The 27975-nt window shown below is 47.2% G+C and overlaps 1 protein-coding gene across 2 annotated transcripts; it reads right to left on the bottom strand.

Moving 5' to 3' along the window:
- Positions 1 to 57: 57 nt before the first annotated feature.
- PGM1 (phosphoglucomutase 1) lies at positions 58 to 27148 on the bottom strand. Of its 2 annotated transcripts, none has more exons than XM_030455519.1 (11): positions 26802 to 27148; positions 13376 to 13538; positions 12993 to 13139; positions 11724 to 11849; positions 10728 to 10918; positions 10049 to 10203; positions 9340 to 9455; positions 5415 to 5550; positions 3088 to 3271; positions 1806 to 1940; positions 58 to 778 (listed from the first exon to the last, which is right to left on the bottom strand). In XM_030455519.1, the coding sequence occupies exons 1-11, from the start codon at positions 27045 to 27047 to the stop codon at positions 689 to 691; spliced, it is 1689 nt and encodes a 562-aa protein (XP_030311379.1). In that variant the 5' UTR covers positions 27048 to 27148; the 3' UTR covers positions 58 to 688. The 2 variants fall into 2 exon arrangements, with proteins under 2 accessions (XP_030311379.1, XP_008498816.1); XM_008500594.2 differs by lacking the exon at positions 26802 to 27148 and adding an exon at positions 17190 to 17548.
- Positions 27149 to 27975: the final 827 nt, after the last annotated feature.

Raw genomic sequence — 27975 nt, 5'->3', positions numbered from 1 at the left:
CTTCTTCAAAAGGAAGCCTCTCATGATGTAAGACAATAAAAGAGCACTGAGCAGTAATTGTAGCTCGTATCACTTTAATATCCTGCAATGCTTACTGCTCATTTCTGGGTAGTGGGTTTGTTGTGGTTTTTTTTTTTTTCTTATACAGCCAGCAAAGGGATGTCAATTTACATAATTTGGCTTTGAAAGGGGAAAATCCACGTAAGCAAAACACAGCCTTACCCCACAGGCACTGCTTATTCAGAGGCATCACATTTAAAAAGAGTTAAATATTAACAAGGATCGTGTATTTACGCTTTTTTTCTGGACAAGTTTGAGATAGAAAAAAACCCAAACCAACAAGCCTTTGCTATTGGTGATTTTGACTTTGTTATTTCTAAGGCCTTTTGTCTAAGAAAAAAAAAAAAAAAAAAAAGAAAAGCACATGTGGCTCAACCAAAAAAAAGCACCACATACAACCTGGCAGCAGTGCCGCGCGACGCAGAGAAGCAGCACAGCAAGGTGCACGCAGAGTGTTGCCAGGGGCTGGGTTTTATTGTCTATCCTTAGCAGTTCAGCAGTGTTCTTAAGCAGAGAAATTAAATTAACATTCTTCTTTTCGTGAGAGGTTTGCCAATAAAAAGGGGAGAAGGGGTGAGAGTCCCTTCACCCGGGGTACACTCCGGGGTGGTGTGGCTGACCCAAACCTTTATGTTATGACAGTGGGACCGTTGCGGCCGGTTCGTTCGTGGAGCTGGGAAAGTTTGAGGGCGATGGAAATGAGAGGAGCCAACATCACCTGTAGAAAGTAAAGAGTGTGGGGCACTCAGCAATGTGGGGGGCACTCAGAACTGTGGGGCACTCAGCAGAATGGGGCACTCAGCAGAATGGGGCAGAGCCTTTTCTCTAAGGAGGTGCCCCACACATCCGCACCTTGCCGGCCAGGAGCTTGGTGTCAAGCCAGGACACCCAAAACTCTCTGCTGCTGATCCAGGGGTTGTTTCAGGTTCTCAAGAGGAGCTGAGGGATCAGCCAGAGGAAGGACATCAAAACCACGTGCAGGTGGGGAGAGAAAACCTGAGCACAGCTCTGGTGTTGCTGCCAACTTTGTTGTGCCCTGCTCCAAACTCCGCGGCACCAACAGCACGGAATAGACACGTGGTAAGTTGAGTTTGAGTCTCTTGGAATGTGGGTTTGTGGAGGCTTTTAGTCTCTTTGTCAATATTGGCATAGTAAGTTATGCAAAAAAAAAGCTCAAAGAGTGTTTGGGGGGAATGTGAAGTGAGGATTCTTTTCCTCCTGAGCCTACAAGAGAGGTAAGCAGCATTTTTAAGTGATGCTGTAAAAGAATGTGTATTATACCTAGCACAGAACAGGTCAGTGTCATTTTACACACAGCTGCATCCTTTTACCCCCATTTATTTCTTCTGAACAAATCATTTCCCAAATTGCTTATAGGAATGAGCTCATTTTTCTCCCTAGTGATGCAACATTTCAACTAGAAGATCAGGTCAGGACTGAAGCAATGTCCTCCCACACCTGCAGGAGGTGTAACACAAACAGTAACACAAACAAACCCTAGAACTGAGGTGCCACTGCAGGAGCAGATAGGAGGGAGTCTGAAGAAATAACTCCTGTTCCACACAGAGCTTTTTTCTAATAAATACTTGGATTTAAAGATACCAAAGCCCTCACTTCCGAAATACCTCGCTTCCAAAATACCCCACACCTCTGCCTGGCTCTAAGCAAAGCAGAGCTAAGCTCATTTAGGCTTTTGGGGAAGTCTGGAGAGCCAGCAGGTGCCATGACACAGCTGCAACACTTACCTGGGGGTCTTCATGTATCTTCTGAGCATCTTTCTCATAGCTGTCAATGTAGAGCCTCACGGTTGCTCCAGCGCTGCCGGTCCCACTGAGCCTGAAGATGATGCGGGAGCCATCGGAGAAGATGAGCCTCAAGCCCTGGGAAGAGAACCTCTGAGCTAGGCACCTCTTGGTACCCCAAGGTATTTTCCACAAGACCCAAAGTGACCTGCAGAAGCCCAGAGCTGGTCCAAACTCCTCTGCTAGGCTCTCCTCGCACCCAGAGGAGCAATTGTCCCTCCTAACCCAGGCTGGAGAACTTTCTAGAGCTCCTGACCACACAGTGTGCTGCTGCTGTAAGGTGCCCACCCCAGTGCTTGCTTGGAGAGAAGAGCCAAGGTTGGATTCTCTGCCAGACACAGCATTTCCAACCCACCACTCTTCCAAAAAAACAAGATGCAAAGAAACTGCTCCCTTCATCCCACAGGCAAGGCAACCATTCCTGCAGGATTCCTCCCTTATTTCCTCTCATTCATGATACTTCCACATGCTGCTGTCAAGCCAGCCCATCCACAGGTTATTTTTATTCAATAATCTCTGGTGACAGGTTACTCATCACACAGGTATTTAATACCCCTCCGCCTCCAGGAGCCTGGAACTCAATCCTCCGTGACAGCCACGTGGCATTGCACCTGCCCTCTTGGGGACAAGCACAGGACAAGTCCCATCACCTCAGGGACAGATGGACCTAAGGAGGACTTGCTTGCAGCAACCTGGGGGCTGTGAGCTAGAAATGAGATGACACCTGAAGGGGAGGGTTTGTGCCTTGTGTTGCAGTAGGGTTTCAACCCTTCCCTTCAGCACAAAACCTTTCTCACCCCTTACCCATCACCCTGAAGATCCCCTTCATCCCAGCTCCATCACTCCTTCGCCTGTTAGACTTCTAACCAGAGAGGATAGTGACAGGGCAAGGGGTAATTGTTTTAAACTGAAAGAGGGGAGATTTAGGTTAGATATTAGGAAAAAATTCTTCACCATGAGAATAGTAAGACACTGGAATAGGTTGCCCAGGGAGGTTGGTGATTCCACATCCCTGGAAGTGTTTAAGGCCATGTTGGATGAAACTTTGTGCAGCCTGAACTGGTGGGAGGTGTCCCTGCCCATGCAGGGGGGTTGGATCTTGATGATCTTTAAGCCCCCTTCCAACCCAAACCATTCTAAGATCCTATAACAAAGGTTAAGCCCAAAATCCACAGTGCAGCACCCTTCTGAGGTCACACTCAGCCCAGGGCCAGGCCATGCTCACCTGGTTTCTCGAGACACTTCCATCCACAGGATCATTGTACTCAAAGTTATCTGCCTTCTCCACTGTGTAGACCTTGTCACCAGAGGATAACTGTTTCCCCACAAAGGAACGGTCAAACATCAAAGCCTCCAAATCCTTCATCATTTTGTTAGCAGCATCTGCATCCACCTCTTCATAGTCGTATCTGCAACCAGGCACCACAAAACAGAGATTAAGAAGGGGAGGATGTGATGAGCAGCAGTGCTTGGAGATGCACATGTTTAACCACTCTGCTCTGCCCCATTTATCTTATCCTCCAGAGCACTGGAGGAATCATAGAACCCCAGACTGGTTTGGGTTGGGAAGGATTTTAAAGCTCATCCAGTTCCAACCCCCTGACATGGTCAGGGACACCTCCCACCAGCCCAGGTCACTCCAAGCCCCATCCAACCTTCAACACTGCCAGGGATGGGGCAGCCACAGCTTCTGGGGGCAACCAGGGGCTCACCACCTCCTGAAGAAGAATTTTCATTAGGATTTTCTTCCTAATGTCCAACCTAAATCTCCCTTCTTCCAGTTTAAAGCCATTACCTCTTGTCCTATCAGGCTATGCCCTTCTAAAAAGTCCCTCCCCAGCCTTCCTGTGGTCCCTTCAGGGAATGAAAAGTGCTCCAAGGTCTCCCCAAAGCCTTCTCTTCTCCAGGCTGAACAACCCCAACCCTCTCAGCCTGGCTCCAGAGCAGAGCTGCTCCACCCCTCTGAGCATCTTCATGGCCTCCTATGGTCTTTTGCAAGCTCTTTCTCCCAGACACCAGGCACTGAAAGGCTGCAGAAGACCCTTTGTTTTGTCTAGAAGAGGATTCTTCCAAAGCTTTTGAGAGGAGGAGACCACCAGAGGCCAGCCCAGCCTTGCCCTGGGAGCAGACTGGACCACCCTCACAGCAATAGATTTCTTCCTAATGCCTAACCTAAATCTCCTCTTTCCCAGTCAAAACCCATTCCCTCTTGTCCTGTCACTCCATGCTTTTATAAAACATCCCTCCCCAAAGAGGGGAAAGAAAAGACAGGAGGGTCTGTGCAGTAACACAACAACCCAAGTCTGTGGGATACCCTGCCACGGATCACAGACATTTGGCGTCAGGAGAGATGAAAGCACAAGCAGGGCTGTCTCACAGCAGGCATATCACAGGCAGAGGGACAGACTCCCACAGCACTGACTGCAAAGAATTTATTCAAATCCTGCTGATAGGATCTCGACAGGTTCCTCACAATAACAAATCCTGCCTCCTGCGCGTCCCCGCGGTGAAACACGGGCGTGATTGCAGCCCCTGATAACATCCCAGTGCCAGCTTTCATCTCCTGAGCACAGGTAAAGGGAGGCAGCAGAGAGAGGCTGAAGCACAACACACCAAGCTCCCAGATTTCATCCTCCCATTGCCAGAGAGATCTGCAGGGTGGTTATTTGCCTGGATGGATGGATGGGTGGAGCAGGCACAGGCTTGCTACCCTGCCTCTGCTGTGCAGACATACCTCTGGGGCTACAAGACTGCTTTTTCATTCTAGATTTTGGCATTTTTTTCCACAGGTTTAAATGTCTCAGATGTGTGTTGGCTTTGTGGGGTGAAGAGGAAAAAAAGGAGAAAGGGAAAAAAAAAAGGGAAAAAAAAAAAGGGAGGGGGGAGTAAGGAAAACACCAATTCTTTCATTCAGCAATCTGAGACAGAATTTTCATTTAGGTCTTTTCCAAGCTGAAAGATTTCTGCCTCATCCTTCCACTTCTGACAGTGTTCCCACCTCTGCTTATGTGCAGGTTGCTTCTCACTCATCTTTTTTGATCTTTGATGTCTACTGCAGTTTAAACTGGAGTATTTTGGGACTGGACAGAAACTCAACCAGTTAAATAATGGCTGAGGAACTGGGAATCCCTTGCTGAAGATGTTAACAAATAACCTTGTGATTTGTGGTCTCAAGAAACATATTGTTCCAATGGAAAAAAGGAGTGTTGGAAGGAAAAAAATCTCCATTAAAAGAAAATAGATACCTTGCACATATAAAACATGCAGCCTTTGCAGACCTTGACACTTCCCAGGTTGATGTTGAGAGTAACAAACCCTAAACTGGACACCATGAAAGTTTTGGGTGAATACCAGGGTTCTCTTTAACCCAGCTGTGTTGCAGTCTGCAGCAAACTGCTCAGGGAGTCTGAAATTGCTGCAGCAGCAGGGGAACAGCAGCATGAGGAAGCAGCACCCTGGCAGCACACGCTTGGTACCATTGGTGCTTTGGGTCCAGACTTCGGAGGGTGGAACACAGAGGTAAAGGTGAGATGTCAGAAGTGTTTTCCCCACCTGGTGAAGAAGTTCCTGCCATATTTCTGCCAGTGATCCTTCATGATGTCCTCCACACTCTGCTTGCGGGTGGCCAGTATGGAGAGCCAGGCCAGGACAGCCCAGAGCCCATCCTTCTCACGGATGTGGTCAGAGCCTGCAGAGAACCAGAGCAGAAAGACATTTCCCACCTCCTCTCATGGGAGAGGCTGCCCTACTCCCTGCTGACAAGGAGTCCCATGGACAAGACAAGGGGCAATGGGCACAAGTTGATCCTGGGGAGATTCCCATCGGACACAAGAGGAAAATGTTTCCCCATGAGGACAGTCAGACCTTGGAATGGTCTCCAGGGGAAGTGGTGGATTCCTCCACTCTGGAAAGTTTTAAGTCTGAGCTTGACAGGGTGCTGAGACATCTCATATGAACAATAACATCAGAAGGGATGATCCTTGATGATCCAGATGATCCTTGAGGTCCCTTCCAACCTGACATTTCCCTACCTTGTCATCTCTCCTCCACCCAACTGGCAGCCATACAAACTCCCAGTGGAAGGAATCTCAGGAGCTCCATCCCTGCTGCATTGCTCAAATGGTTCAAGGGATCATCTGCTTTTAGCAAACAAAATATTTGTCCCCTTTTAACACTCACACACTCATTGTTCACAGATCCTTAATTCTGCTTCCAAGGAAGTCATGGGGAATGCACCATAAAAAAATCAAAAAAAAAAGGCAAATGCAAAGGAGCAGCTCAGGAAGGACTAACATCAACCTCTTCAAGCAGCTGTCATGTACTGTCTGCCAAATCAGCATGCTCTGAGTAGCACATATTCTGGCTGAGCACCAAGAAAAATGTCAGCCCTCACTGAGGAAGCCAGCCCCTAACAACTCTGAAATTCCCCCTCCACGGAGCAGAGAGCAGCTGGTGGGACAGCACCACCCCCAGCCTGGCAATCAGCAACACCAGGAGATTTCATCCACAGGTGGGAACCAGAGGAGAGTCATAGATTGGTTTAGGTTGGAGGGGACCTTAAAGATCATCTGGTACCAACCCACCTCCCACCAGCCCACCGTGCTCCAAGCCCCATCCAACCTGGCCTTGAACACTGCCAGGGATGGGACAGCCACAGCTCCTGGGGGCAACCTGGGCAACCAGGGGCTCAGCACCTCCTGAAGAAGAATTTTCATTAGGATTTTCTTCCTAATGTCCAACCTAAATCTCCCTTCTTCCAGTTTAAAGCCATTACCTCTTGTCCTATCAGGCTATGCCCTTCTAAAAAGTCCCTCCCCTCCTTTCCTGGAGTCCCTTCAGGGAATGAAGAGTGCTCCAAGGTCTCCCCAAAGCCTTCTCTTCTCCAGGCTGAACAACCCCAACCTCTCAGCCTGGCTCCAGAGCAGAGCTGCTCCACCCCTCTGAGCATCTTCATGGCCTCCTATGGTCTTTTGCAAGCTCTTTCTCCCAGACACCAAGCACTGAAAGGCTGTAGAAGACCCTTTGTTTTGTCTAGAAGAGGATTCTTCCAAAGCTTTTGAGAGGAGGAGACCACCAGAGGCCAGCCCAGCCTTGCCCTGGGAGCAGACTGGACCAGGGCTGCCAGCAGCAGGGACTGCACAGCACCCAGGTCCCTCAGGAAACCTGAGAGGGTGTTGCAACATAGACAGCACCCTGAATTAAATGAGGGATCAAATGGCAGCCCAGAATACACCCAGCCCAGCCTTCATGTTTTGGGCTTGAAAGTTCTGTGCCCCACAGATGCACAATTTCAGAGCTTTATCTGAGCTCTGGAAAACTTAATGAAATCCCAAGGAGCCAGGGTATGCTTGCTAATGCAGAGAGAGCTCCAGAGCTGCCATTTTACCCTCTCAAGAGTTGCCAGAGTGGCCAGTCCTCTGGGGAAAAAGCCTGGGGGCCAGGGGCATGGGTTACATGGTGCTTTACACAAATCCCACTATTGTGGATGCAGTGATAAATTATCCTCCTGGTCCTTGACAGCAGAGAGAGCTGTGCAGAGGTGATGGAGAGGAATGCTAAATAAACACAAGTCCCATGTGATGTATCAACTTATTGCTGGAATAAAATACCCCAAGAAAGCAAGCAGGAATTCTGTCATGTCGTGTTACTCTAATTGCTCCTGGACTCCAGTCCCACCAGGTCACAGTTTGTTTCAATTTTTTTACTGGGTCTATTTGGCTGCTCCTTCACCTCTCTCCCCTTCAGCACTCACATTCTGTCCAGCTCCAAACAGCTCCTCATTAACTTCCTATCAAAAAACCTGGTGGAGAAAACCCCCTTTGCATTGAGGGGGCTGCCCAACACTCCCTTTCTTAATCTGTCCTTCCCCCCCAAATTTCTCCAGTCCCTGGCTACTTGGACACGATGCTGCATGGCCAAAAAAATCTCCCAGCTCTCTCAGCCCCTGCTGTAAATGGAATTAGTTGCTTTTCTTTGCAGTGTAGAGTCACTTAGCCTTATGGGGGATGGAGAGAAACTATGAGCTCATTGCTCATACAATAAAAGATGGAAACAATTTTAGAGCACTGTTCATTAGAGACCATCTCCTATCAGCAGCTCCATGAATCATGTGCTGCTTTTTGTTTTTATTTATTTACTGAAAAGCTGGTGCTCTCTCATTAGCCAAAGTCCAGAACATAAACTTAACATATGCTGAAATCATCCAGGGCACAACTCCAAAAGTCTTCCTTTGCTCACGATATTACTTCAAGATTTCCTAAAATCCCCTTTTCCTTCTACCCCAAGGCTAACTCCTGGGTATCAGAACAGCATCTGACTGTGAAAACACTGTCACTGAAGTCTGCTTCAGTGCCACAGCAAACTGCTTTCAACTGGAGTGTGTGATGCCATCTACAGAAGAGCTGGGGGGGATCCTGTCACATCAAATTGTGCACCCCAGCTCTACAAAGCACTTAAATTCAGGCAGCTGGGGATTTAGGGCCATCTGGGCTCTGTGAGACACCCACGCACAGGTGACACTGTTCCTCTGAAATATGGGGTGATGGAATGGGAACACACAAGGTTTGAGCTTGAAATCACTCAACCTGAACTCCCTCAAGACCCTGTGCCTTGTATATCCTCCTACCAGCTGCCCTTGGTCTTCAGAAGTCTTTAGAGAATAGGGAAAAAAACCTGGAGATTTCAGGGGAAATTCAGAGCAGATAAACCTCAGCTTTTGTCCAGGAATTAGGTGCTGACCTCCTGCATGCAGGGAAGGTCCTATTTCCACAGTCAGGATGTTAGAACCACATGGCAGACACCATGGGAGACCTCAGAAACTGCTGAGGTCTCCTGGGAACACCCCACATTTTGAGCACAGCACTCCAATGCAGAGCAAACTCTGCTCACTTTAACTTCTCTGCACAAATAATAGTTTTGTGTCACGTGCACACCCCTAGTAAATTCCTTAAGATGTTCACTTTGTTTCTCAGTAACCTAATAACTTGCTCAGACTGTTCAAAGGCAAGTGTTAATTTAAACTTTATAAATCATACCTTGTTTTTAGAACAGGAAAATGAGAGCCCTATTAAGCTCAGAGATTTAATAGTGACCTGAAACCTTCCCTAATAAAACTGCATGCTCCAAACCATATTTCTTTCCAGAAATGAAAACATTTAGAAGGTTTTCCTGGCCACCAAGAGTTGAAAAATACATTTAACACTGCACTTAATCCCTATAGACTCAATGACCGGGCTAGTAAAGAGGCCCTTAAACTTCCTGCATATCTACCTATGCCTTCCTGAATAACTGAAAGGAGAACCTTTAGCATTGTGTTTGTTTCCACCAGCAACTCCTGCAAGGTTGTTTTTTTATTTTATTGTTATTTTAGAGACATTAACAACCACACATGAAAGATAAATCCCAAGCTACCCAGTGCAATAAAGAACTAGGAGGAGGAATAATACCACGGTGGGTGAAATCAGGGAAGCTGACTTACCAGTACCAAAACTTTCCTCTCCACACAGAGACAGTTTGTTTGCATCCATCAAATTCCCAAAGAACTTCCAGCCAGTTGGAGTTTCATACAAAGCAATCTTTGTAGCATGGGCCACCCTTCAAAGGTAAGAAAGCCAAGTCACATCACAGCTGGACTCTTAGCACTCCCCTGTGAAATGCTCCAGGAGGAGCACCCAAGCATCACTTCTGGGGTGACACTGGAGGCAGATCATGCCACTGGTTTGGTTTTTTACAACTTTATAGAGCAATGCTCTGTGTTATCCAGGGGTAAAGTTTGGGAAACAGGTAGGGTGTGCAACTGGAGAGTAGATATCAACACACAGTGCTTCTGAAGCCATTTGAAGTTGTAGATGTCAAAGTGTTTGACAAAGGAAATATCACCCACTAATTACAAAAAAAAAAAAAAAAAAAAAGGGTGGGGAGGATGATTTGTTTGGCAACATCTGTAGAGAAAAGAGCCAAGAGCACAGCCCAGCTCTGCTGTGTCACCAAACAAGATTTAATTCCTTGAACTTCACTGCCTCCCCTGGCAGCCAGCCCACAGCAGCCCTGCTTCTGCTTCACCACTCATGAGCACCCACGCACCACTCCAGACACAAAGCAAACCCCCAAAAAGTGACAGCCCCTTCTCCTCAGCAGGGCTCCCCTCCCTCCCATCACCCACCCACCCAGCAAGGCAGATGTTATACCTATCCAGAGCCCCACTGGTGGGCATGCTGCGGGCAAAGCCCCGGACTCCAGTCTGCTGGAAATAAGGGATGCTGAAAATGTTGGCAGCGATGACAGCGACGGAGTCTGAGGGGTTGACAAAAAAGCCATGTTTGCCAAGAATCATGTTGCGATCCTGGTGGAGACAAGAGAGAAGCAGCTGTCACCCCTGAGTGGCACAAAAAGGCAGAAGTTGTTCTCCTTGGCAGGAGCAGCCAATAAACCCAACAACTCAAGAGAATTTTTTTTTTTGACTGCATTGAGATAAATACCAAGCCCTGAAAAAGTTAAATAGCCACCCTGGAGAGTGTTTCACCTTCCTGCTGAATTTTCAAGCTACTTAAATACAGTTCAGACTTCATTTCTAACACAGAAGCCAACTCTTGCCATGGAGGAAAAGAGCAGCAAGTGGCTCCCTTCTATTTGTGACTACAGAAGAAAGAGAGGGACAAGAGGTCTTTGCCTCCATCCTCCTCCTCAGTTTAAGAGAGCTAAGTGGTCACTCCCCCACAACGTGGTGCTAAGGAATCTGGTTTAGCACCAGACTTGGTGGAGTTAGCTTAACTCAATGATCTTAAAGGTTTCTGCCAACCAGAATGACTCAGTGATTCTGTGAACTGACCAGAGGGCAAAAAGGTGAATACAGAGCAGCCCGTTTACCCCATCTCCATCAAAGGCAGCTCCAAAGTCATATTCTCCTGTCTTCATGGTCTGGACCAGGTCAGCAGCATATGTTAAGTTGGGGTCAGGATGGTGGCCACCAAAGTCTTCTAATGGTGTGCAGTTCACAGCTGAATTTGCTGGGGCTCCAAGCTCCTCACACAGGATCTTCTTTACATATGGGCCCACAACTATCATGGAAAAACATGAAATAAAAACGTGCCAGCCTCTGCCCTCAAGCACCTCTGCACCAGCCAGGTAACCAAGTAGCACAGAGGTGTGGTTAAGCCAGATTCACCCTGGCACACAAGCTCTTGTCAAAGCTTTTCAGCTGAGGGCTGTGCCACAAGATAAGTGAGTCCATTCTGGGTTCAGAAGTGAGGAGGAAGCTATGTGAGGGGCTCAGCACATGAGCCAGGATGCCACAGTGAAGATATGAAGACAATGGCCTCATAGAGCAGAACAAAACACACAGTGATTCACAGACACCCAGAAGGACAACAGGATTTACTGCTCACAAACATTATTAGACAATAAAAAAGTAAGTGAGCATAGAACAGGAACAGCCTGGAGACAAGAGGGAGAAGAAGCCAAGAATGCTAGGGTGCTCCTGAAAATGTCTACTGGAAGAGACTCAAAAGTTGGATGTATCTATTAAATTATATAAAACACTCCAAGGTTCCTATTTTTGTACTCAAATACCTTTGCTTAACCACCATGACCTCCATGGGACACTGACAAAGTCCCAGCTCAGACCACAGCATCAGCACTGACCTCCCTCAGGTGTGGCTTGAGGTATGCGAGTCATTCAGCATCCCCCCAAACCCCAAACATTCCCCATGTCCAAACATCTGACAAAGAAAAGCAAAGTAAAGCCTAGAAAAAGAAAAATGCAATGTGCTGGGGGAAAAGAAAAAAAAATTTACAAATTATGGATATAAATACCAGAGAAAAGTTCTCTTTCTGAAGATCCCCCAAGCTGAAGCCCATCCTTACCTCCGTGCATAGCATCGATGCGAATCTTCAGCTGGTTTTTCCCTGAGAGCAGTTCTTTTAATGCACTGAAGTCAAAGATGTTCCTCAGCATATTTGCATAAGCTTCTACTGAATCCACAATTTCCACTGGAAAAAAAAAAATTCAAAAAGCAAACAGAGAGCAACTCTCAGAGCCTGAAATCTTTGCAAGAAAAACCATTTTGCTACACGTGGCAGTGTGCTGACAGTCCTGAGCGCAAAGGGCCAGGGCTCAGTGTAAAGCCTTTAAGCAGCCCCCAGAATCATTTCATAAAGACAATAATAATGGCCCTAGATTAAGAATTTAATTAGAGGCTGTCACTGCTAATTGGGTTAGAGACCAAATGGGCCAACAAACTCCTCCAGACAAACACTGTGCCCCATGACAGCTCCCTGGACCTTTTTTGAGAGGGCTCAGTCTCACTCTGCTTGCTTGGAGAGGGGGATTAAAGGGAAAGAAATAAAACCCTAAAATAGAAAAACAGGTCTCCAATTTCCCCCCAAGCCAATGGGAACTGTGCACCTAATAGTTTGAAAAAGTGGCACCTTTGCAACTAACAGGCCATATAAAGACAGAGCCATGAAAGGCCCATTAATATAAGCCCCTCACTACACAGAAATGGGGACTGAGAGAAGTAACTTTTATAATATTTTGATTTATTTTTTTTTTAAATTACAAATGCAGGTCAGCAGGAGATGGTAAAAAAAAAATTAAATACTTGCAGAAGTGTTTTTCAAAAGCCTTTGAAAATGGATTTTCCTATTTCACTGCTAATTGGAAAAAGTCACGTGTGAAACGTCCCAGCTCACTCAGAGGGAACTTTTATATGTGAAACCATGGGGAAAAAATCAGTTACAAAGATCAAACACTAATTTTAAATCAGAGAAATTCACTTTAAGTGCAGAATTGTCTGTTTTACAAGTACACATTGATGCCAGCCCTACAGCCTCTGATTTTAGGGAAGTTTGATGGATCAGATTTACCTCCTGAAGTGCCACCTTTTTGTAGGACAGCAACAGTGATATAATTAAAGTATCTACACATGGCAAGACACAGGCCAGAAGGAAAAAATAAAGGCCAAGGCAACCAGAAGTGATGTTCTTGCTTAGGTTTGGACACCAGATGAGAAGAAGAGGTCAGAATGGCCATGCCTGTCCTTCAGAAACACCAAATGTCCTCACCCGTTCATGGCAGGTCCACACTAACTCCACCTGAAGGGAAGCTTTCCAAGAGGAAGAAGAGTTGTTTACCTGTAAATGGTTTAAATTTGTTCTCCAAGTCAAACTGCTGTTTCCCAATGGTGCTCAGGTCCACCTGGAGATCTGGGCAGATTGCATACTCTTCAATTTGTTTGCTGATTTGGAAAATTTTGTCTGTGATAGCCTCAGGAGCAGGACCTGCCAGAGAAAGAGGTCAAGGGGGAAGATGTTAAAGAATCAAACTGCATCCAGAAATAGATCAAAAGATCTGGGGCTGAGAATACATCCCCTGGAGAGGAATAGCAGGGTATGAGAGGAGCAAACGAACCTCTTGCTATATTCAGGGAAAGCTACTGTGCTATTAAGACAGTGAAATTAGGTTCCTCAGGGTCAACACAAGAAACAGCCAATCCAAACAAACCAAGCAACCTTACCTCCATTGGCAATATTGAATTTAATGCCAAAATCCCCGTTGGGCCCCCCAGGGTTGTGGCTGGCTGTCAGAATGATGCCCCCAATGGCTTTGATTTTCCTGATGATGCAGGACACAGCTGGGGTGGAGAGGATCCCATGCTGCCCGATCACCAAGCGGCCGATCTGAAATGCAGAGAGCAAACCAAAACTGCTGAGAGCCCCAAATCCTAAACAGCAAAACCCCCAAACTCTGCTGACAGGTAAAGCAGCTGTGCTGATGGCAAAGGTTCCCTGGAAAGCTGGAGCCTGGGAGGCACAGGAAGTTTTCTGCTGTGGATGGTGAAGCTCAGCATCTGACCCTGCTCTGTTGTGCCTTTTTAGCATTTTTTCTTCTGACTGCTGCAGCTCAACTGGAAACAGCAGCTTGTGCTGAAGAGCTGAGTTTTCCAGAGGTATCTGAACAACCAACAAAATAATAATAAAATAAATAATTAAAAAATAAAATAAAATAAAATAAAAGGCCAAGCCCCTTTGGCTACAATCTGGAATTTTGCTTTCAAAAGACATTTTTGAAAAGATATTTCAAAATAGGACTGAGAGAAGCCAAAACAAAATCAAACATTATCTCTACTCCAGTGGGAGTAGCTGCTGATTTTCTGCCTTGCAGTGGGTAAGACACCTCCTTCCCACCAGCTCAGTAACACCACCAAGATTAAACCCAGACCAATGTGCTGAGCACTACAAGGTAATCAGGATCCAGTTGCTGGAGTTCATGCAATAAAAGAAGATGAATATTCTTCTGGAAGAACATGCTCCTTATCATAGCCCTCAAATGAGGTGACAGGGATTTAAACAAATACCAGACTACTCCCCATCAACTGAGGAGATCAGGCCCTGCATAGGATGGAAAAAAAACAAGAGGAGGAATTTCATTCAAACACAAGAGAAAGCAGAAAACAGAAGGCAGCATTCCCAGCCTGAAGGTCCACGTTGGGTGCTAAGCCAAGGGCACTGGATAACTGTGATTCCTCTCCCATGGCACTGCCTGGTGCTAAGCCCTGGCTCTGCTGCTGCTGGGTGATGAGGTGGTACAGCTGTCACAGCCCAGCTGGGCCAGCAAGGTGCTGCTGAGATAACTACACCTCTAACAAATGATGGGAAACAGCATCTTCTAAACTCCAGGTGAATGCCCTTCCTTCCTTCAGCTGGCCATGGCACAGCCCCACAGTGCCCACTTGCCAGGCTGATGGCACTGATTTATTAAGCCATGCATTTCATTGAAAGCAGCCTGACCTCCTTGGGCTTTGCTCTTTTCCCCACAGGATCAGAGAATTGTTCTGCTTGGAAAAGACCTTTGAGAACATTAAGTCCAACCATTAACTCTACCAACTCCAATGCTAAAACATATTCCAAAGCACCACACTTACGCATCTAAACACCTCCAGGGATGGTGATTCAACCACTACCTTGGGCTTTCAGTGAAGAATTTTCTTCTGAAATCCAACCTAAACCTCCCCTGGTACAACTTGAGGCTGTTTCCTCTTGTCCTGTTGCCCTTCAGCCTCCTTTACTTCAGCTCAAAGCACCCCACTCTCAGCCCCAGCCAGTACACCTCTTCTCATGTTTTATTCCAGCCTCCCAGTCTTGCTCCTCCAGTTTCACCAAGATGAGTCTCCAGGAGGCTTCTCTTTATAGCTGCATCCTCTGTTCCTCAGCTTTCCTTTGGGAATCACCTTCACCTGCAAGACCCCTCTGCTTTGGTGTTCTGCCAGGCCTCACATGCTGTTCAAGGACCAGCAAAACACAGGAGTTTCCCTCCCAAACCACACGGCAGCCACAGGAGACCTGGGTGAACACATCAAACCTGTGGTCCTCACCCAACCTGACCTCCCTGAACTGCACCTTTGGCCTCCCAGAGTCATCCTGGGTTTTCCAAGGTTTTCATCTTATCATTCCCCACTCATTCAATGCTAAATCCTTTGTGGTGACCACTAGGAAAGGTTGCTCAGCATAATTTACATCTAATCTTTTTTAAAATCTCTGGAATTTCTTATGAGAAAAACCTAAGGATGCAACGATGCAGAAAGACCTTTCCCAGGATGCTCAGAACAGACCTTTTTTGCACAGTGATTTGGGGTTACAGCACTTCAAAGCAATCTACCTGGTTTTACTGAAAGCCCCACTAAGATGCACAAGGACAATAAAGGAGACCTCCTGCAGCCCTTCTCCTCCCCCCAGTAATGAAGGCTGATGCTTTCATCCCAAAAACATGTTTTCCAGGCCAAAGAAGATGGTGTCTACAGCTCCAACTTGTCACCAGCACACCCTTTCTGTAAGAGATGCATCACAAGATGCACCAGTCCTACACTGAGTGCCACAGATAGTCACTGGATGGAGATATTTCTATTTATATAAGTTGGAGAGAAAGGGAAAAACTGCCCTGGTCATTTCTTTTAACCAAATAACCATCATTTAAAACATACAACAATGTCATGCTACCAACACAGTGAGAATGCTTGGTGCAGTTTGGAAACACAGCTGATCCCATGTTTGGAGAGGTACAAACCTGCCACACATCAACAAAGAGATTTTCACCTCCTCAAAGCCTCCTCATGGCTTTTTAGTTGTTTTTTTTTTTACATTTGAAAACACACTTGGACTCATCCCTTCTGTTCTATAGAACAAGATGAGCATGATGCTGATAATAGTTTATATAAAAGCAATCAATGTAAAGCAAGCAAAGCAGCAGCACAACCAGGTTTCAGGCAGACCTTGGGCCACACTGCTGGCAAGAAATGCACAGGAGGAGCTGCAGCAGGTGACAATGGGTCTCATCTCAACTCTACCAGCAAAAAATCTGTCCTGGTGTCAAGCAGCCCATGCAGCAGGCCTGGCTCTTCCTGCACATTTCCCAGCTTTTTAGCTCAGCCCATACACTCAATTAAGAAGAACACATTAATTTGCAATGCCAAAAGATTATTTTTACCCCGAAGACAGAAAATACATTAATTTTTTTTTTATTTTATTTTCTTCTCCTTTTCTTCCATTCACTACTAATTACCTTGTTGTGATCAGGTAAGTTCTGCCAAAGAAATTCCTAAGAATTAAGTCTCCCAGTAGAGAGCTTGCTCTGCACCAGGAGATCCAGGGCAGGCAGCTCTTTTCTTCTTCAAAAAGCAGAAGGAACAAAGACAAAGCCCCAGTGTCCAAGAGCCCTGCAGCACAGACTGTGCTCTACTGCAGACAAACCTCCTGTTCTGCTTCCAAAATCCAGATTCCCAGCACAATCAGAGCTTGCTGTAAATGCTGCCACTCACTTGCTAACACTCCTCTTATTTCAGTTCTCAAAGGCTCCCCAAGTACTGCTCACACAGCCACAACTTAGCCCTGTCAGGAAAGAAATGATCCTATTTTGCCTTTTGCTTTGCTGGGCAGCTCAAACCAACACTGGAAGAGCTTCTGCCATCCAGCAGTGAGCAGTGGATCTATCACCAATGAACAATCCCAGGGTTTTATGATCCAGAAGAGAGACTAGGAAATCCACAGGCTGTGGCACATCAAAACACAAACCCAGAACACACAAAAACCCAAGCAGGATTTATTTTCTTTGCTGCATGTGGGTTCTCAAGTACTTCTATCCAACTGCATCACTTAAAGGTGAAAAAAAACATCAATTTCTGAACTACCAAACTGCTTTTTCATTAAGAATTTACCTGCTAGCAGTTGAATGAAGTCCCTGGGGAAATGATATCTAACAGTGACTAATTTATTCTGGTTTTTTTGCATTTACCAGCTAGACAACTAGAGGATTTTAGTCATTTAACATTTACCAACCCCATTGGCAGCAGCCATTTGGACTATCAGTTCCACTGCAGACTTATTAAGGTATCTCCCATCACCTCCAACTACCAGAGAAGATCCTTGTCGATCTCTTAGGTCTATGGAATAAAAAATGCTCTGGATAAAATTCTGCAAATAGTTCATCTTGGATTCAAAATAGGAGGTCTTCTTCCGTAATCCACTGGTTCCTGGTTTCTGGTCATTGTAAGGAGCTGTTGGGATGGTCAACACAGGTAGAGGACCTTCTTCCATGGTCTGTTATCATTCAAATGCATTAAAAAAGTGAATTATGCCAAAGCACAAAAATCAATCTTGACCCCAGCGATGGCCCATCTATCAGTCAGGAGTTCAGTGAAGTTGCTGAGCACCCAAAAATAGCTCCTTCAACCTTAGGCTGGACGTGGTTTCTGTAACTGAAGACGTTTCCTTGCACTTGTTGTGGAGGATCAATGTCACGGAGAATTCACAATTCCAGGCTGCCACCCCTCACTGCAACAGCAGGGAAAAGGGCACTTTTTTTGTCTTCTTTATCATCCTCTGTCCTCCACAGGCACAGCTCCTTGCCCATCCTGTGCTATCACACACTGGAGGCTCAGCACCCTTAATCCATCTGCTTCTCCCTTGGGGCTGAGGTGATGGGGGAAGGTGACAGAGCAGCTCAGCCTCCTCCTTGGATGCACTGAGGTGTAGAGCTCAGCCTCCTCCTTGGATGCACTGAGGTGTGAAGCTCAGCCTCCTCCTTGGATGCACTGAGGTGTAGAACTCAGCCTCCTCCTTGGATGCACTGAGGTGAAACTCAGCCCCCTCTTTGGATGCACCCTCTGTGCTGCCCCAGCTGCCTTTTGGCCAGCCCAGTAGCTCTGCAGGCTGATCTCCTGATCCCCTCCAAGGCAGGAGGTCACCAGTCAGGGGGCACAGCAAGTTCCCTGCTGGAGTTATTTTGCAAAGTCTGGGGAGTTAAAGGTCACTCTTAAAATGGAAGGCAAAGTATCTGTTACCTACAGTTTGCTCACACAACTCTTGCTCTGAACCTGACTTCTCCCTCTCAAGAGCAGGGATGTTATCCACGAGGCAACTTCTGACTAGGAAAAATCCAGAGGAGCTAAAAAGAGAGGAGAGCAATGTTCCCAACTGAACACCCACACACAAAAGACTTCCCAAGGGCAGTATGTGCACCTATAGACCACAAAAAAAAAAAATCAAATGTTTTAGAAAATTTCATCTGATAAAGCTCTTCATTCTGGAGCAGCTTCAACACGTACAGAAGAGTCTTGGATACCAAGAAACTTTTATGGAGCATCATATTCCTGAAAATAGGGAAGGTAACTTGGAATGTTAGACTGAAATCAGAGTTCCCTTCAGTAGCACTTGGAGTCCTCTGTTTGAGTTGCTGGAAACAACTTACAGATATTACTGAAGAAATTAAATAATGTCCACTCTGTAACAACTCTGTTTGTCCCATTATCAAAAAGTAAGGGAGGGGAAGGAGATGTAACCCTGCCCATGCATTGGGGTTAGAACTAGATGATTTTAGGGTCCCTTCCAGCCAAAACCCTCCCATAATTCTGTGATTCTGTATTGCACAACTCGGCCAGCACATATTTCCCACTGTTGGTGAGACTGCCTGTGTTGCCCAGCTAGGAACAACTGGTTTGGGTTCTACACACCCAAGGTATTTCAGCCTCCTGCAGCTGAGATGCCCTTTATTTCCATGCAAAGGGACAGGTTTCCCCCTAGTGGCACGGGAAACAAAACCCAGCTCCCGAAATGAGCTAAAGGGAGCCTCACACCAGGCAGTCTGCTGGCAGGGAACAGATTTCGTTCTTATTGAGGGAGAGATAAACTGACTGCCCTGGGAAATGCCACGGCATTAAGTGACAGGAGGAGGGCACAGGCCACCTCCCAGCTCCAGAGGGTGAGCAGCAGAGATCCACGTGGATTTCTTGGCAGGGAAAAGGCCTACAGAGGATTAGGAATTTGTGGGTGTGATTAAGCACTGTATATTGGACAGAGGAATCCAACTAAATGAAGCTGGGGAGGAAGGTGTTGGTCAGCACTCTCACTGCTGCAGGGTGAAACACACTTAGGGCACCCTCCAGAAAGTTCATGTAACTTGTTCTTGAATCCTTTTGCTGCAGGTAAGCCCTGCCAGTGCATAATTAGCCTTGCAGTCAGAAGTGTTTTCTTATCACCTGCTGTACATCTTCCTGGCTGTGCTTTCAGTCTTCCTGAGCCAACACAGAAAACAAATTGATCATAATACTCTTCCTAACAACTTGCCACACATTTAGAAAAAAATTTTAGGGTGCTTTAAAGACATTTACTAACTTAGGTCTCCTTTTACTTGCACTTCTGACATGGATGAACAGTATTAAAACTATGAACCAACTCTGGTAAATGATAAAAAGACAAGCAAGACTATTTTGAGAGGACTTAAGCTTCACTAGAACATTGCAGAGCTCACAGCTGCTCCCTTAGCTCAATACCATAGGTCCCTGCCACATCCCCTTTCCCTGAGTGAGCTGCCAGCTTCCCTCATCCCACCCACTCAGGACCATGGCTGGGACCTTTTCCAAGCCTGGGAACAGGCACTTGGGTTCTCCCAACCTCCCACAGCCTTTCTCTGAGCTACAAGCTTGCAATTTGACATTCAGGCAAACCAAACAGCTGGGTGGATGAAAACCCACAGCAAAACCCCAGTGCAAAAAGCCAGGCTGAAGAGTATTTCTCTCTTCTCACCCCCCGCAAACACCCTTGGGTCAGCCCCATGATGCCTTCGACTCCATGAGCAGCTCTTCTCCTTTCAGTGACTTCCCCTCCATCTCTCTCCCATTCAGTGGGAATTCTCCTCAGATTCTTTTTCTGCCATTAGCCCAAAAGTCCCAGGGCACAACTGGAATCAAATCAGGTATTTGACAATTATTTTACAACTTTCCCATAAGATATCAATTGCATTTCCCCAACTCCACCCCACAGAAGGGTTCCAGTCCAGGCCCTGCTGCCTGCACACTCCCCCTCAGAAGGTACCAACAGCCCCAACCACCCCACTGGGCTCCTGCCAAACCCCTGCACTTTCTGCTCAAGTACAGCTCCAAAAAAGTGCCTGACATTTGGCAATGCCAAGACAAATGGAGCTCAAAGTGAAATAAATAGACCTATTAGTCACCCAAGGAGCACTGCTCCAACTGCAACCCTCTTTTGTTTCCCAAAGAATTAATTAAAATGGTTTTGTAGTTGCTGTAGAGATTCCAGAGGCTTCAGCAACATCTCCACAGCAGGACTGCACATAGATGGAACCACTTAGACATGAGGCAGTGCAGAACTGACAGATTGTTCCTTACTTACATTACACCTGGGTTACAATGAAGGGACAAGCCTGATGAGTGGCAGAAAAAGGGCTCTGGGGGTCAGGGGTGAAGCCACCATCTGCAGGGCTGCTCTAGATCCCATGCTGGGCTCCAAGGTTTGACACCCCTGTAGGAATCAGGCCTTTGCCAGGAGAAAAGTACACACCAGCAACCAAGATTGAGAAATTTTCTACTCAAAGGTCAGCTCTTCAAAGGACACACAATCTGCACGTTGCCTTGAACCCTCCTGGTGTTTGCTCTCCTCTGCTCACACACGGGGCCAGGAGAGGGGTTCCAGCTCGTAGTTATTTTACCTCAAGCAGACCCCAGGAATGGTCCAGGATTCCTGGTCCCAGCCCCCTAGGAGATAGCCCCCATCCCCCTGAGTCTTCAGAGAAACCAGAACCTCAACCTAAGAAATCCAGAATTACAAAATGCACAGAAAGCTGGGGAGGGGAAGGAGGGAGGGAGGGCACTGGCTGGCTCAGGAAGAGCAGAAATCAGTCTGGTTATAGCTGGCAGGATCAGGGGTGAAGGCTCTGTTCAGAGCCCAGCTGCTGCCTGGCAGCAAGACAGTAACCCCCCGTATGGATATCTGAGGGGAGCTGGATGCACATAGCAGGGAATAGCATGGATAGAGGAGGAGAGAGGGATACATCCAGCAGCACTGTCTCAGAAACTCACCAGGATGTGCTAGAGGAGCTTTGTCTGCAGGGCCAGGGGCAAAAAGGGGCTGAAGTACAGCAGCAGGAAAGAGGCTGGAAGGGCTGTGGAGAGGTCACCAAGACCCTGCCCTAGGTAGGATCAACCCTACCCAAACCATTCCCACTGGGGGGGTTTCCCAGGTCATTCCCAGATGACCTCCCCAGGCAGATGCACTCCTTCCGTTAACCTTCAGCTTCCAAAATGCTTTCAAGTGTCTAACACAAACCCCTGCTGTGGCAATTTTAATTTTTGCCTCATTCCCAGCAGGCCAGGGAACAACTTGTTCCATCCAGCCCCCTTGCAGAGGTCTGCAGACTGCCAACATGCTGCCCCATCTCCAGGGTAAGCTCATTCCTGTTGGGAGTCTCCCCCAGGCATCCTTTAAGAGAGCTGGAACCCAGGTCAGGAATGACATCCCTGGTCAGACTCTATTTCCTGGGTTTCACTTAAAACAGTCATTTTTTTAAAATCTAAGAATGACATGAGTTCTTCTGGCAAACTGGATGACACTGCCAATGATGACCACAGTTTTTGTGAGCAGACTCACCAGGTCTGCTGCTGAGTATGTTCCTCTGCAACTTGTATTGTTCTCATAAATGTAGATATTACATTAATATTTATTACTTCTGCCTCTGTATCCTTCTCTGCCCTTTTTCTTACTGATAGCCCATGCTATTTCTGCTTATTTCTAAGCTATGTTCCAGTTTATCATTAATCAGTGTATTAGCTAGCTCAGAGAAAACCCCAATGGGATAGCAAGGACCCACCATAACACATTCCTTGATCCTGCTGCAGCCCAGTCTTGGCATAAGACATACAAGTATCACCTCTTCAGTCCAACACACCTACCCCAGGCTTTGCCTTGACAAAGAGAAGAAGACATTAGACTCTGTCCTGCTGCCCCAGCAGCACAGCCAGAGCTGAGGTTTGTGCTTATGCAGAGTCACTGTTCCAAGAAATTACAGCTAAACCCCTGCTAGGATGAATTTCAGCTCTGCCTCCTGGATTTGCAGAGATTAACTGCAAAGCACCTTCCCTTGAGCTGGAGCTTCATTACTGTAGGGTTTTACATTCCAAAAGGCCTGGAACCAGAGCACCTGACCACTGCCCTAATAACCTTCAGCTGTAAACTGCTATAAGCCAATTAACTTTACAGGCAAAAGGAAGTTAAGCTGGTGTCAAAGTCTCCAAGCTTTGGGAGCTGCTGTGTGCATGGGTGTCTTCTGAACCCACCATAATCTCAAGCCAGGATATATCCATATGGGAATGCTCACATGTCCCTTACTCCACCTATCAGATCTCAATCTCCCCTTCTGCTTCTGAGAAAAAAGAAAGGTTAAAAAAAAAAGGTAAGATAGACCAGAAATTGAGATTTTTCTTCATGGCCTGTAGGATCTGGCACCACTATCTGTAATTCTGGCACACAGGGATTGCTTTTTGCAAGAATTTTCTCCATGGTTGTTTTAGTTTGATGTTTTTAACACCAGGAGCTTTAACTTCAAGGGAAGATCTGACCCTGAAGACTGAGGGAGTCTGCTCTTCAGGTTAATGATGCTGATTGCTGACCTGATGAAGGTCCATAACCCCAGGAGGCTAAAGGCTGACTGCCCACTGGTGTGCAGAGCCAGGAACAAGCAGAAGAGATGGTTTCTTAAAAACAAAACAAAACAAAACACAAGGCTGAGGCAGGGGTGAGCAACAACACTTCCCATCAGTAGGACCAAAGCAGATTACAAATGTGCTGGTCCCAGAAAGTGGCTTCTCCAGGCCTGCACCACACCATCCCACTTCTTAGGCACTCAGCAACACCATAAGAAAGGGATCACAGGAGACTATGGCAGAACACCACAAAAAAAAAAGGGAGCAGAGCTACAAAAGCAAAGCAGTGGGAAATACAGAGCTGCTAAGCAATGCACAAGAGTTGAAACACTTGGTTTCCCTGGGATAACTGAGTGGGGAAAAAGCTTTACAGCAGCCAAGTCAGGAAATCAAACCTTCTAGGGTACAGAGCAGTATTTGTAATAAAAGCACTGTTTGTCCTGCAGCACTAAAACAAAACCAGGCTGGCATTTAAGATGCAAAGCACTGCCTGGCATTCAAAACACCTTCAAGAAACTTGTTTTAATGGAGCTACTTTGGAATCTATTTATTTAAAAAGGAACCAAGGGCACAATATTTTTGTTGAGGAGCAGGTGATGATGTTACTGAATGGACCTGCTGCTACCTGTATGATCAGACCCAGATCTATAGCTTCAACTCTTAATTTTTTGCATGCTTTTGACAGAAAGCTATTGTGCAGCCACAATTTTAGTCTGATAGGTGATGGTCCAACAGGAGCCTTTAAGCTTTTATCCATGTGATTACGGAGCCAGACTCACTATCTGTGGGAATAACATCAAGGAAAACTGGGCACAAGAGACCAGCACCCAACAGGCAGCAGCTACACTGGGTGCCAACTGGGAATGACAAAACCAACAATCCCTATCTTAGTTTACTTGCATAAATGCAAAGTTAGGAATAGGATAAACACCCCTTGCAACTACAAACTGAGCTGTTCCTAGTCAAATATGAGCACCTAGTTATAGATTAACCACTCCACATGAGGACAAAACTATAGCATCCTTTCCTTATATGCTGTAAAATTAACAATCATGAACCATGACCTTCAGGCTTCTCCTGAGGTTCAAGAGGACCACTTAAACAGATCTTAAAAATCACAAGTTATTAATCCAAACACCTCTGACTACACAGGACCAGAAATACAGTTTTCCAGCACTTGTTCTGGGACAGCTGGGAGGGTGGCTGACTTTAGACAAGTGAATACAGCCTGGTATATAAATATATACATATAAATATATATACACAGCCTGGTATAACACACCTTGGCAAGCAAGCGAGCAGAAAAACTAAAACTCCTGGTTTCCATTTTTACCTTTATCCTTCTATACCTATCCAACTGTGTACTCCCCCCTCAGGTGCATTATAATAATCATTTTTCTACAGACAAAACAGCACTGTTGGTTCAGGTGTCCCAAGAGGGCAGTGCAGCCACCTCTGGAGTTCTCTGTGTGTTTCTCAGCATGAAATGACTGAGCCTTTCTCCAAGACCTGGCTGCTGCCATCAGAAGACCTCCCCTCAACTCAAAGAACCCCAGCACTCAGACAAAACCAAGGCCTCCAGGAACAAGTTCCCACATGTCCCATCTTCTGCAGAACACTTCCTAACAGTAATTCACCTTCTCTTCCAGGTGGCTTCCAGTTACTTCACAATTATAGGAAAAAACCAGGGTTTCCACAGGCTCTTACTCACCTACACTAAAGGGGGAAATGATTTTTGCCCTCTGGAAAACCTGTACCACTACCTCTGTTCTGCTACAGTGTTCCAGGGAACCTACAGCAGCAGCTCACACTGTAACATTGCCAAAGTCTTGCTTGAAATACTGTAACTTTTTGTCTCTGGCCAGTGCCATTATCTTGTTTTATAAATTAATGATACAAAGTGAAAAGCTTTTCAAGTACAACAACTCCCTTCACATCCCAGCCTCCAGGCTCTTAACCCAAATACTCTTTCAGGCGTTTTCCTCCTCCACCTCCTCTTTCCTTTCCTGCCTTCCCAGAACGTCTGACTTCAGACCCAGCATTCTGAATTCATGTGGACAAAACACCACAAGGCAAATGCCTCTGAGTGAGTGCATCCCTTGGGATCTGCTCCTGGAGCTCTGGCAGAAAGCTCAGTGTTCACGAGCTGCACGTACACCAGTGTCTGCACTATCAGGGTGGGTTCAACCAGCAGCCCTCGACCTCCTGCCATAAAGACTTGAGTTCCATTTGAATGCATTTGTGAAGATAAAGTAATATTCAGAGCCTTCACTTTCACACAATCATAGAATGGTTTAGGTGGGAGGGGATCCCAGAGATCACCAACCTCTCATCCAGCCCAGGTTGCTCCAAGCCTCATCCAACCTGGGCTTGAGCCCTTCCAAGGGGCAGCCACAGCTTCTCTGGGCAATCTGTTCCAGAGTCTCAGCACCTCCTGCTGAAGAACTTCTTCCTAAGATCCAGTCTGAACCTCTTCTCCTGCAGTTTAAAATAATTTCTCCTTGTCCAGTCACTGGGCACTCTCTGAAAAGTCCCTCTCCAGCCTTCCTGTACTCCAGCACTCCTAAGGTCACCCTCATCAGCCCCCAGAGTGGTTTTACCTTGCTTACTTCAGGGACCAAGCTGAGGTGCAGATGCCTCAGAACACCTCAGTGCCTGGAAGGATGCCCCGAGGTGCACATCCAGAAACCTGCCCAAACTAAGGCTTTATCCCAGGAAACAAGTCTTCAGTCTGCTCATTCACAGAGATCCAAGGGGCTGTGTGTGTGTGTGAGGTCAGGCAGGAACACTGCACACTTCAACCCCTTCTTAGAACAATTAGATAACTCCCTGTCTGTCACTTTTCCCCCATCAGGGAAAGCTGCACAATCCATCACTTCCACAGGTCCACACAGCAAGGCTGGTGCTGTCAAGGGAGACCCAGACTAAAAACTGAACAGAGTACAGAAGAGAAATTTCTCAGTGGCTTAAGAAAACTGTTATTTGCTCTTTTGTGCTGTAAGAAGAGTGATCTCAAATTAAATTTTACTTCGTTCCTAAAAAGCCAGACATTCAAAGGCACTGAGGCACCTCATTGCCCCTGGAAAGCTGAAATAGGGAACTCTAAGGTTTAGCCCTGATGTCCAGCCCTAAACACTCAACATCCTCAGCTCACTCTCCTTGAAGGTGTGTGACAAAGAAGTTTGCTGCTGCTGAGGAGTCCAGTGTCCCAGAAAGGGGCATTTTTCATTTAGAAGAGACCAAATAGAAGGAAGAGACTTGCTTTGCTCCTTCAGCTTCAGCTCAGCTGTCCTTAAAAGATCACATCCCCTGCTGGGCTTCTCTTGGCTTGGCCAAGTGACAGGACCAAGATGAAGCAAGAGGGATGCAGGTTTCCAGCAGGGAGATGCACTCCAGGGTTGTGGAACAAAATGCTGCCCTCCACCCAGCACACCCCAGCACCTTGTGCCACTGGTCTGTACTCTTAGCTGGAAAATACATAGCTATTATCCAAAGTAAGAAGCAGTCACAGGAAAGCTGAAAGGGACATGGGCTTCAGCTCTGCCAGGGGAGGTTTAGGTTGGATATTAGGAAAAAATTCTTTCCGGAGAGGGTGATCAGGCATTGGAATGGGCTGCCCAGGGAGGGGGTGGATTCTCCATCCCTGGAGGTTTTTAAGAAGAGACTGGATGTGGCACTGAGTGCCCTGGGCTGGGAACCATCAAGGGTTGGACTTGATGATCTCAGAGCTCCTTTCCAACGCAAATGATTCTGTGACTACGGAAAAGAAATAAAACCACCAGGACACCTCCCGCGGGTGACACACCGGCTGTCCTCATCCCTGCGTGGTTCACTCCTTCCCTTCCCCACCCGCACCCCTCGCCCCCCAACACGGAACCGGTCACCGACCCGGGTCCAAACCGGTTCCCCGGGGATGCTGCACCCCCACGTCAGTGAGCAGCAGCCCTGAGCTTACCCCGTTGGCAGCGGCGATGCGGACGATGAGCTGGATGGCGTCCTTCATGTAGAAGCGGCCATCCCCCCCCACCACCAGCGTGGCCTCTTGTCGCTCGGCGGGCGGCACGGTGGCCAAGATGCTCTGGATGAAGTTCTCGGTGTAGTTGGCATTGCTCTGGAAGACCTTGACCCGCTTGCGTAGCCCGCTGGTACCGGGTTTTTGGTCGCCGTACGGTTTGGTTTTCACCGCTACGATCTGCACCATGGCCGGCGGCCGCTGCTGCCAGTTCCGGGGCCGTGGCGAAGGGGGGAGCCGGGGTCGGCCCAGAGACCGCCCCTTAGAGGCATCGCCAGCCCTCCTGCCCTATCCCAGCCCGAACCGGAACCGGAGGGCGGGAACCGAGAGGAGTTGGCGGGTCCCTGCGCCCGGAGCTGCGAGGTTGCGGGTGCTGCGCTGCCGCGATCTGCCCCAGGAGAAGGCGGAGAGGTTGGGTGATGGCAATTCCCATGGACCTGGCCCCGTGTCCCCAGGGTTCCAGAATCCCAGACTGGTTTGGGTTGGAAGGAGAAGCGGAAAGATCATCCTTTTGCCACGGGCAGGGGCATCTTCCGTGGCTGGTCCAAGCCTCATCCTACCTGGCCCTGAACACCAGCAAGCAGGGTCTGGCAGCCCCAGCCTCAACTGAGCACCCAACACAAGCAGGAGATCCCCCCCTAGTGACCCCAGAAGGGTGGCCAAGGAAGGCCAGAGTTAGCAAAGCCATGAAGAAGTTGCATTTTGTTATTACAGCTTTAGTTCTCAAAGATGATGCTCAAAAAAATTCCAATTACAGCTGTTCCTGACACTCTTTCTCCCAAATGTCTCCCACTGATGAGGGCAGTACCTGTGCTCAGCATCAAAAAGAGAAGCTGGAATGCTTTTCTACCTTGGTAGAACTTTGAGCAAAGTGGAAAAGACTCTGCAGACCCAACCAAAATCTCTGTTCTCATCTCCACCAGGTCAGGAAAGGCAGAACACCCCCATGGAGTGGCACCTAACAAGTCAGATGATCAAACTCTTCCTGCTAGGAAGAGGATCAGAACTAAAAAGAGATTCCACTCTGTATTGCTATGGTGTGTTTTACCAGCCCCTCTCTGCAGCAACACCAGCTCTTCTCCCAGGCAGTGATTCCTCAGGTAAGTACTTCAGTTTT

This window comes from Calypte anna, chromosome 8, assembly GCF_003957555.1.
Source record: "Calypte anna isolate BGI_N300 chromosome 8, bCalAnn1_v1.p, whole genome shotgun sequence".
In the NCBI taxonomy this organism is placed as follows: Eukaryota; Metazoa; Chordata; class Aves; order Apodiformes; family Trochilidae; genus Calypte; species Calypte anna.
This window is presented reverse-complemented; position numbering and strand designations above follow the sequence as displayed.